The 12,162-nt window shown below is 32.2% G+C and overlaps 1 protein-coding gene across 1 annotated transcript in view; it reads left to right on the forward strand.

Moving 5' to 3' along the window:
* Positions 1-7,162: 7,162 nt before the first annotated feature.
* HELRODRAFT_161501 (hypothetical protein) overlaps positions 7,163-12,162 on the forward strand; it is a gene marked incomplete at both ends in the record, with an annotated part of 11,000 nt that continues 6,000 nt past the window's right edge. Inside the window, 4 exons of the mRNA XM_009021415.1 lie at positions 7,163-7,249; positions 7,622-7,675; positions 9,345-9,483; positions 11,349-11,464. Coding sequence (XP_009019663.1) covers positions 7,163-7,249; positions 7,622-7,675; positions 9,345-9,483; positions 11,349-11,464 — 396 coding nt within the window. The remainder of the gene's footprint in view (positions 7,250-7,621; positions 7,676-9,344; positions 9,484-11,348; positions 11,465-12,162) is intronic.

The raw sequence follows: 12,162 nt of genomic DNA on the forward strand, positions 1-12,162 counted from the left end.
ACACAAACCAATAATAAGAATATAAATGAACTAACACCCCCACACACGCACGCACCCACATTTACACACACACACACATATTTACCCATTATATACGTATGTGTTAATTAATAGTATACATATATCTAATCTAGAAAAAAATTGTTCAAGTTTTTCAATACCAGAAAATTCCATTCTATGATTAAAGCAGTTTCCTCGTGTTATTTCAACGTAAAAAGCAACGCTTGATTTAGTCTTCAAATTAAATTAGGTCAGGTCACGTTTGCGCTGACACCTGACCTTGACCTGTATTTCATTTCATCCAATGCATTTTATTTATTACTTTTATTTCATCTGATGACTATGTTACATTTTGTGGTACATATATAAGTACATTGTATAAATAAACAAATGTATATATATATATATATATATATAAATGAATTATAAAATATTAATTTATATTTTATATATATATATGTGTGTGTCTTTTGTGTGTGTGTTTGTGTGTTTGTATTTTGCTTAGTCAGCATAACAACAAGCTAAATTGCTGAACTTCTAGTCCCTAAACATTAACATCACCTAAACTAAGCAAGACTAGCAATGAAATATTCTTACCAAAAAAAATTTTCATAAATATTCGATACCAAACAAAAGGTATGAATTGTACTAACATTATGTTGTGTGTATAAATACCAGCATAAATACACAAAAACAAGTACTGAGTAGAAAATACCGGCATACCATGAAGTGCACAAATGAACGGTCTGTATGCATTAGAACAGCAGAAGCACAGGCAAGCGTATAAAGAGCGATCATGCGTTAAACATGCTGAAGTAACTTTTAATCATCCAATCGACTCATTCGTTTTTTTTTCAACATCGGTTAGATGTTTTGATCACTTGCCTACTCTGGCACAAAGTTGTGAACTCTAATCATGAAATGTGCAGCAGTTACATCTACCACAAACAAATTTCAGCAACGACTGCGCTACTTCTACCTACGTGAACAAGTTGCTTCTACATCGCTAATTTATCGCACAGAAAAATGAGCCAAAATTATTTGGATGTTTTAAAAGTCACAAAATGTTTTTGAACCAAAACGGACTAAAGGATTTTTTGAGCATTGTCATTATTTCAGCTTACTAGCAACAAATAGACAACTTGATCTTATGAAACTTGGATATAGAAATAAAAATATTAACACAGCTATTGTTACTTGCTGTTAAATAGCTTCATACTTTTTTGCTTTAAATACTGTGTGAAAGTAGTACGTACATTCCTAATTTCATTCATGGCGCGATCTATGGATCAGAAGAGATAGACGCTCGCCCCACTCACGAACTTTAAATTTTTCAGTTCAGTTTGATTGAGCACTGTGCAACTGTGATTTATAGGAGGCTTCACTCTGATGCATCGTGGGTCCGTGTCGTGTCGCCAATGAGGTTCCCGACAACATACTTGATGAACATTTTCATTGGAATTACCTGATTTGTATGGAGCCTTTCAAGAAAAAATTCATCTGCGCTAACAAGATGGTGAAGGTAGTGATAGAATGTAGAAAAAGAATAAAGGACAGTTTTATTAAGTGCTGTGCTAAGCAACTTTCAAAAAATTTTGTGTATTTATATTTACTAGAATGTAGTGGTTTTGATTGTCCTAAAAATTTGATGAATTTAAATAATTTATTGTTTCAAATCACTGAGTTCTTTACAAAAAAAAGCTTCATGTTGCTTTTAAATTAAATAACAGTTGTATTTTCAAATTGAGACTCATTTTATGCTTTGTTTTTTTAAATATGTAGTTGAAATTAATAAAAGGTTTTGTAAGATAAACTTTATTTTCAGGATGAATTTCCTATACATTGTTTGATTGAAAATTTTTGTGTCAAGCCGACAACACATTAGGAATGTGTATTACTTAACAAGTAACACAGCAAAATAATGTTAACTGACAGACACGTACACACACACACTACAAACATACACACACCACAAACACACACACGCACGCACGCACATTGTGAGCAGTGAATTGTATGTATATAGAGTAATCTCTATATAGAGTAATCCAATTCGTAACATACATGCAGTCTTTTATTTCATGGTTTGTTATGTGGCCTCATAAAATGATTCTAAATCACAGCAGGCAGGCTCTTCCTTCCGAGCTGGCTTGTCATCTGCTCAGCTCTCCTTTCTCTCTTTCTCTCTAATTTTTATATTTTCGTTATATTTGTGTCCCAAAGCACAAACATTCACACATACAGGTTAGTATGAGAACAAATATAAAAATCAAATAAGCAAAACTATAATAATAGTTCATATAAACGCGTCTAAATGACTTCATATTTTTAATTTTACAAATATTTGATTGAATGTCAAGTAAGAAAAAGGAATATTTTAGACGACTGCTTTCCAAGAATCTCGCCTCATACATCCATCCATGCATGCGTACATTATTTCATCTTTTTAATCCGACCAATTTATTTCAATTTATTTTAAGCTCATCAAAATTTTACTTCATAATAGTATTTTAAATTATTTTTCTGCATGTTCATGGACGGCAAATTATTATATATGGCAGTCATTTAATAATATTCTACCTAGTAACAAATTATTATTTCAATTTGGTCAATTATTTTCATACATTACAGTGAGTGACACTGTCAACAAAACGAGTATTTCAGTTTATAAAAAAAATGTCATTGATGACACAAACTTCTCAACCCAGCGTAAAAATTTATACATGTAAACTTGTTTTTTACGTGTTGCGTATATCGTATGTATACGTATGTGTGTGTTGCGTGTCTGTATGTATGTGTGCGTGTCTGTATGTGTGTGTGCGTGTGTGTGTGTGTGTGTGCGAGAATTGGACGGAGCAAAAAAAAACTTGTACATGTGCATTGTAGTGGTATCCTTCTTGCAATAATTAAGTAGAGGATTAATTGTTAGCAACTTGCCTTGAATAGACGCCAGCCAGCCAGCCACACACGCACAAGTAGCCAGCCAACCAGCAACACTAGCAGCCAGCCAAACAGCCACACAAGCAAAGAAACTCGAGTTAGGTTTTTTCGTTTTTTTTCTTTCCTACATTGTGTCTGGATTAACTTTCTCTCTATGGTCACCAGTATTTCAATGTTCGTGTCTTTTTATTTGAAAAACATTTTTAAGCAGAAAATATTCGGATGTTTCTTGGCGATTGTTTCTTTGTAAGTTGAATTTCAAGGTTTTGCAATTTTTTAACTTGCTACTAGGGCTAGATTTCTAGATTTATTTTACCCATACAGCCTTTTTTTTTGCTTCCAAAGTCGAATGAATAATTTCTTTGAAATATTTTACATTTTTGTGTTATATAAGCGTTTGTGCGCTGACGAGTTCGATCGCTCCACTCTAACATTGCATGTTTCAATATCACCATACAACATTCTGTGTATCTTGTTTGCATATTCGCACGTGTTTATCATCACGAGGGTGTTTGTGTATGAGTCAGATGTTTGGCGAATACGTTGGTGTGCTGGTAGGTAGGTAGGATGGGTAAGTTTTGTGTGATGGTTGTACCAAGTTTGTGCACTGCGTTTAGTAAATGTTATGTTCTTTCTGTTGACTTAGCGCAATTTTGTCTTTTGTATATTCAAGCATTCCTTTCTGCACGCAATTATTTTTCTTGTTTGCTATAAATGTTTGTTCTGATGTCTGTGAATCAGAATAAACTCTGTCCCTTTTCCGCTTTTTCGTTCACATTTTCGTTCGTTCTTTCGTTTGTTTGTCAGTTTGTTCGTCTAATCATTTGCTAATTTGTTCGGTTGTTCGTTCATTTTGTATGAGAATATGTTGGACAATCAAGCATTCAATGTTTGAAGTATGTTGATGTATTGATATATATTCAGCGGCGGATCTAGACAACTTTGACAGGGGAAGGGACAAAATATGAATATGTTTAAGATTTCACGCAGGGGGCCAAAATTTTTACCGGGGGGCTAAGAACTGTAGTAGTGTGGCTGACGACCTTTCCCCGCCATCCTCTAGACCCGCCACTGTATATATTTATAGTTGCATATATAAATATATGAATAGAGAAGAAAAAAAAAGAGATGTAAGAAAATGTCATGTAAGAAATATTTATAGCTCAAGAATATGACATATGGAATAATTATTTGTATATTGCGTGCGTTGTTTATCTACCCGAGACATGTTGCCTCTCGGATGAAACGTTTGTTATTATTTCATAACGATCTTATTGCTTGTAAATATTGAATGTAAAGAAAAATGAGGAGAGAGAGAGTTACTCTCAAATTTTGAAAGATATATGAGAAGAATAATTTTAAAGAATACTTTCTACTCAATCGAATCAACGATACACTGATGGCTTTTGAAGACGAATAGTCAATATATTTTTTACCAATTTTTCAGCAGATGTATATACAAGTTTCAACATTAATTCATACGCTAAGAATATTTCTTTTGCATTTGCACATATTTTTATACAGAAATCATTCTCACATTTTCTCCCCAAACACATTTCCGAGTTTCTAAAATTCACCCACTCTCTCACACGTTACCTCCCCGCAGAAGATGTGATGAGATATTAATTTTTGACTGAGTGTTACAATAAGAAGCTCACTGATGTACGCCATTGCGTTCGTTTGCCTTCGTAATGTTGCGCATATGCTGGTGTTGTTGCGTAATTTTTGTTGTTTTCTGTCTTTGTTTGTGTTGTTGTGTGTGTGTGTCTTTAATGGCTGTATCAACTTTTGTACTGTATAGAAATTCGCATATGTTGTTGCTATACCGAAAATATTGTTTGCTTTATTCTTATTATCAATCGTTAAAATTTGTTTCTTATTAAACCAAAATTTAAACTTTTTGTTTTATAAAATATCGTGTTTTATATGAGAATGTAAATTTTGTAAGAAATTGTCAATTAATTCAAAACTTTTTAAACCTTTCCTCTATAAAATATTTCGGTTACACCACTGACAGCTATGATGTCTAGTGTTGAGTCTGGAATATTCCAAGCTAGCGAATTTCTCACTAAAATTAATCCAAGTTATATTAAATAACTATTTTTGAAACTTTAGAACTTGAACATCAACAACGACCTTCCCCTCAAGAACATCAACAACAAGAACATCAACAACATCAGCGTGTACACATGACTATGTATTAATGTAATCCATGAAGGACAATAAAAACACCTGCACTCCTTCCTCTGCACATACATCCAGAGCCAGCAATATCAGCTTCCAATCTAACATAATACCGCCGTGAAGAACGGTAACGAGCAGTTAGACAACAGTAAAAATCATTCGATAGCAGTCGGTCCAATCCGGGCCCGTCCAGTGCATCATGTCTTCCAAGTGGCGATATTGTTGAGGAGTTCTCTCTACATGTCTATGCGATTTTCCCATCCTACTTTGTTTACTCGTTAACCATTCTCTGTTCATCTGTTTGTACGCACATTGCTTCTATCTGTCTATCTGGTAATCTCTGCCTGCTCGTCTGTTTCTCTCCTCGCCCCGCATTTATTCCTAACTCTCTGTTCCATGCTATTTTCAACGCTGGGCGACGTCGATTGAAAATAATTTAATAGGATTTTAATGCCTGATATGACGTATAAATGTATAATACGTTAGACGTGACGTCATTATGGGATGCATATTTTCATGCATTGGATGAAGACTTTTGAGACGACGTTTGTGTGACGATCGTGTGCAAAAATAATTTAGCCTTTTTAGCATTTAATCAAAATTGTTTCAAATATCAACGAAAGAGATATTTTGGTGAATTAGCGACCAAAAATTAAAAAGTTTGAAACTTTCGTAAGCATTCAGATTCTTATTTGTTGGATCCAACATTGAAACTTTGTTAACAACAATAAAAAAATTAACGTGCTTATTTATACAGAATTAATTCAAAAAATTTTTCATAAAATGCCCACCACTGCAAATAATTTTGAAAAAATGCGTCTGAGCATCAAATGTGATTTGCATTGGATGAGAGTGATGTGAAATGTCTGATATGCAGATGAGGTGCGTGCTTGTGTGAGGCACTCTTCAAATTGGACGGCATGGGACGGCCATCAGACGACATTGGAAAAAAATAACTAAATGACGTATTAATTATAAACGTGTACATTTTTCCAAAAAGATAATAATTGAACTTTTTCCACATAGCATCACATTTTAGTAAATAAACTGTACGCTTTGTTTTAATAATGAAAACTTCATTAAAACATAAAAACATTTTGAGTTAGAAATTTTTTTTGGTTAGAAAAGTTGAACTTCACTTATACCTCTGACACAGAAAGTACAAACAAGGACGCACGCGAACAAAAAAATATTTCCAATTAACCATAAATCAACCTCTGCCTGAGTCGTTTCGTGGAAAATTTCTCACGGCAATGGAACAGAAAAAATGAAATGAATATTTTTTTTAGCTAACAAAAATTCTTACATCTTTTACAGAAAAAATTAATTGATAATCAACAATTTTTAATGAAAATTGTCTCAAAATGCTTTTACAAACAAATCATAACCTATTTAACCTTAACATATTTATAAAATTTTAAACATCTCATCAATGAAAATTAACGAATAGTCTACGTCCACTTATATACACGCACGCACGCACAAACACGCACAAGCAAATACACACAGAAACAAACACAAACCAAAACACACAAACAAAACACATGAAGGCCTAAAACAACTCAAAAAGCGACTGGACTTCACAGTGTGAAGTTTATATGCACTTGATAAAAACTTTAATTCACACGCATATAATAAACGATAATTGCTATCAATGGATGAACAACTTAACAAAACATCGGTAAAGTATACAATCAAAATTAAAGACATTTTAAGAATTTTTCATGAAATGTTCCAATCAATTTCATCCATTAGCGACCAAAATACATTAACAAACATTTACAAACTACACAGAAATTTTAATTTTCATTTCTAATCCCATCACCGTTAATCTAAATAAAATTAACAAACATCCAACACCAGCTAGCTCCACACCACATGTGAATGTTTAATTACTATTTGCCAACGTACACTGAATAAATGCTAACAAAAATGAGACTAATACTCCTGACCAGCATTGTGTAAATGAATATTAACAGAAATATCTCAAACAGCCCATTTTCATATTTCTACATGTTTGATTTAAGGCGTCCAACGCATGCAGTTCGTATCTCATGTACTCTCTGACGTACCGGAAAAGAGATATTCACCCAGGCGCAATGATTTACCCGCGTTCTGGGAAGACGTAATGATGTAATTAGTTGTGGAGTTAATAAGGATTGAAGTTTTAACTGTATTACTGTGGCGATTTTACGTTTATTAAGTAATTATTCAATTGATTAGTTTGTTTATTAATTAACTAAATCCATCATTCGATTGTTAGTTATTTGTTTCTAATCAGTTTTAGCTATCAAGTGTTTATTAATTATGCAAAAGTTTTTGTTTTATAGAACAGTTTGAAAGTTAAAAGAAGTATCTAACTTTTGATTATTCGTAATATTTTATTATGAATCCTTTTAAATAATTATCATATACAATATACATGTACAATTTTGTGATAATATATGATACTATAAAAATTGGATAAATAATTTATCAAATTAAATTTTTCCAACAGGACCTGATAAAGATATTTGCAATGGGTTGGTCGTTCTGCAGACATCGCATTGAGGTTGGTTCATCCTATGTCCATTAATTTTCTACAATTTCAACCTCGTTTGAATGGTCCCTTTTCATCATTTTTTTCATCACTATTCGTCCAGTCTTACATAATTTTTTCATGTTTTTATCATTTTTTATCATCTGCCTGACAATTATCATTAATCTTCATAATTTATTTGTCATTAATCATCATAATTTTTTCATTATTTATTCATCATTAATTTTCATAATTTATTCATCATATTTCATCCTTTTTTCATCATCTATTCATCATATACTCGCCATCTATTGATTGATTTTTTGATAATTTGTTCATCATCCTGTTTAGCTTAATCAAGTGATTGTTATTGTCTTACTGTTTGATATACAGTTTTAAAATGCTTCAATTTTATTCCATGTCTGTTAAATTTTTAACGACTTTTGTCTTGAAAAACAATTTTAGACTTTAATTTAATTATTATCATAAAAAAATTTAACAGGCAAACAAAATCATACAGGTGAATAAGAAAGTTTAATAATTCTAAACTGCCTGAAGTTGAGAAAACATTAAAAACAATAATTATACAATCTTATCAATAAAAAACAAACCTATCAAACAATCAATCAGCTGACCAACCAACAGACCAACTAACTGACCAACCAAACTGACCAACCAGCCAGCCAAGAAAAAAGTGCATTTATTATCTAACCTTCATAGCGGCAAAGTAGGGGGTCATCTCATAGAAACACCTTGCCACAAAGTAGAAAGCCATTTATTGAATAGCCATGAATAACAAGCAGCCCGCGCCGAATGATTTATGAGTCTAATAGATGCCAATTTTTCTTCGTGACATGAATTCATCATTTGTAATTACCTTTTAAGTTTCTCAAAAATATCTTCCTACTGCTATTTTCACTCTTAGTTTGTCCGGTAGTTTAAATTTTCAGAAAGTTAAAAAAAATATCTGACGATATCTTAATATGTAACTAGGAATTTAGAAGATTTAAAAATTTAACTAAAAACTGTAGTTGCAGCAGTGCTAACCAAACAATGCAAAACAACTTGATGTGCTACTATTTAGCGTAATAACACAAACGACAACGTACATAGTGAATGTATCCTATGTCAAGACGCAAAGTCTGTCAAAATCACTTTGTGAAATGTTGAAACAGTATGTAGGAGAATTAAATGTTTATATTCGTTTTAATTGTACATAGTACAGTAGCAATATTTAGATATGATTCATTTTAATTTTGTTTTGACTGGAAGTTACTTAAGGTAATTTTATTTATTCACTTTTGCTTTTGCCTAATTTGATGAAATGCCATAACCATCATCACTTACCCCACCATGATTTTTATTTTGTTAATCACCTTAACTTTAAAAGTCACTTTAATCATTTTAAAATCACGTTAATCATTTTAATCACTAGATGTAGAAACCTTTCCTATTAAGAACTTCCTCATCTTAGCCACTCTGCCCAGAAAATATTTGACTCAATCAACATTTTTAACATTTATCATTTTATAACTCTTTAAAAAATCAAATCCTGATAGAAGCAGAATTTGTCACAGCAGCACGTGAATTGACAAATAAAAATATAATAAAATAAAGAAAACACCACATCATCATCTCAATCCCTTCACTCACAAACACCACACAGTTATCATCTCACCCATTTTTTACTCACTCGCACCAGATATTTGACGCGATCATCATCGCCTCATCATTCGCCATTGACCTCATCTTTCTTGGGGGAGTTGCTGGCGAGGAAGGCCAAAAAGCGGCAGCAGTCCTGGTCATCTTGCTGTTGTGGAGGATCGCCAGAGTTGTTGATGGTCAGTGAAAATTTATTTGTTTGTCTGTTCATCTGTCTGTCTGTCTGTATAGTTGTTTATGTGTTTATTTACTTCTTTATAATGTACTGGCCTAAATCTACTGCCAAATAATTTACAATACAATATAATACAAATCTATCAGAATTTCAAAAATTGTCATTCGCTCAAGAACTATTTTTCAAAAACGCACGAGAAGTTGGATTTTTAATTGATTCAAATTTGATGTTCGATTGATAAATCATTCATGGCTAATCCGTTGAATTTCATAGCTGGTTAATTTTTTGACTGATTGGTTGATTGATCGATTGAGATTGATCGATTGATTGTTTGTTTGTTCATTTTTTATTTGCATCGAAGTTTCTCGTCTGAAGTTTTAAGATTTATTGCGCTGTTGAAAATTGAATGTTTTACATGTCTTGTTTGTGCTGTTGTTTTTTTATGTTTTATGTTTTATGTTTATTGGTTAATGTTTGTTTGTTTGTTTGTTTGTTTGTTAGAGTGTGTTTGTTCCTAATGTAACTGTTAATTATTTTTTTGTATGTTTACGTTTTCGTAAGAGCGAAAGTTTATACTATACGTTTCTATTTCTGCACATGTTGTGTGTGAATGGCTGCTTTTATATAGGTTTGTTTGTGGTTGTTTTTTTTTATTTCACTTTCTTTTATGTCTTGTCTTAGTGTACGCTCCATACCAATTGTCACATACGATGTTGACTGGTCATGTGCTGATGACCAGACGTTTATTGTCTCCAGTTTTGTTCTTGTGCGTGTGTGTGTCAGTATGTGTGTGTCTGTGTGTGTGTCTGCGTGTGTGTGTGTCTGCGTGTGTGTGTTTGAGAGAGAGAGAGAGAGAGAGAGAGAGAGAGAGAGAGGGTAGAGAGAGAGAAGAGAAAAGTTGTATGTTGTGGATATGCCGTGTGTGTCTTGGTGTGCATGTGCTGTGCATTAATATAAGAGGATTCAAATGCATGTCTTATTTATGCATATTTTAGTTTTTGTATGTTTAACATTTTTTGCATATGTTGTTCTGCACGCTTTAATTTAAAAATAAATAAAATTTTTCAAAAATTTTTCACACACACACACCATATAAGCACACACACACACGCATTTGTATAAATATAAGTCTACAAAAATGCAAAAGAAGAAGATAAGAGGATTCCGGGCTGGATAATGTATTTGACTCAAGAGGTGCGCGTGTTGTCAGATTGCTTAGAAAAACATTGCATTCCAAAATCTCAAAAATAAAATAAAAGTATAAACCCCAGTTATAAAAGTAAAATGGACGTTATAACGTCAATTATGGTGTCAATTCTGGTAACAATGGTAATTTTGGTAACAACAAAACATTAGAAACCTTGACAACTATATAAGACGAATTCAGTAACCCTAAACGATGGTAAATGTTCACCAACAAACAAAATGCCACGGCGTGCCATTATGTGAATGCTCAATAAAAATGTTGTGAGCTCATAAAATTGTCCGGGACGCAATAAAGACTGCAGTTGTGATAAGAACGACGTCCTAGACGATTACTATGAGGAAGTATGTGTCTATGGATTTCTAATAAAATAAAATAGGTTATAATTCTTTTACGATCTGTGTCTTTATGTGGCTGTTGTTCTGGTAAATAAAATTGAAAATATGCTAAATGAAATTGTTACAATTATCACAGATATGTTTTAAATGATATTTATTTATTTATTTTTTTTAACTATTTACTTATTTATTTATTGAAAAACTAACCAGAATTAAAAACAGAATCAAGTGATAAATCGATTTAAAAATTGAAAACTTGGAAAAACAAATTTTAATGAATTAAAGACGTTTTAGTATAATATTTTTGTGTGAAAACCACCTCTGCAGGTATCGTAGTCACGATGAAGCAACGCCAGGAGTTCAGGATCAGACTTCAGAAAAGAGCCAGGAGGACAGCTGAAAGGAAGCTAGAATCATACGAAAGCGAAAAGCAGTCTAAGAATGTTAGTTGGCTGGCTGAGAATGTTAGTTGGCTGGCTGAAAATGTTGATTTTATAAAAACCAATCTTTTTTCATTTCCTAAGTTTACATTTTTCACTCATATGTTTGGGAATATTTGTGTTGTGTTAATTGCATGAGGAGAGTATTTATGATTGTCTGCGTTAGAAAAATTTTGTGGTAACAAAGTTTGTAGCTATAATTAATAAGGCCACTTGTCCGAAAATGTTGTAGTTGTTGCTATGATATTTTGATGTGATGAACCTTTGGCAGAATGTTATTATTGGATTTAAATTTTTGTATTTGTTTTTATATAGATGTTCTTTTATTTACTGTGACAAATGTAAAGAATCAAATTTATTTTTTAAAGATATTTTTACCTTCAGTTGAAAAAACTTGAGAGTTACTGACCTACGATGTTGCTGGCCGCTCAGTTATTCAAGTTTATCATTTCGATCCATGTTTTATTTAACTTCATGTGATGGAGTTTTTAAACATTCTTCGTCATACCATGCAGATCAAGTTTTAAAATTTTTCAAATTTTCTTTCCTCTCAAAATACATTGTTTTTCCAATCATGTTACGCTTTCAAATGTACTGAAGTCTAAAAAGTGTCAGAGTTTTTTTTTAAAGAAGCGATCAATGTTTTGATTGCTGATATGAATTTAACGTGTTTAATGCCAAGATTCGTAACTAAATAATAA

The sequence above is a fragment of the Helobdella robusta genome (genome assembly GCF_000326865.2).
Source record: "Helobdella robusta unplaced genomic scaffold HELROscaffold_3, whole genome shotgun sequence".
In the NCBI taxonomy this organism is placed as follows: Eukaryota; Metazoa; Annelida; class Clitellata; order Rhynchobdellida; family Glossiphoniidae; genus Helobdella; species Helobdella robusta.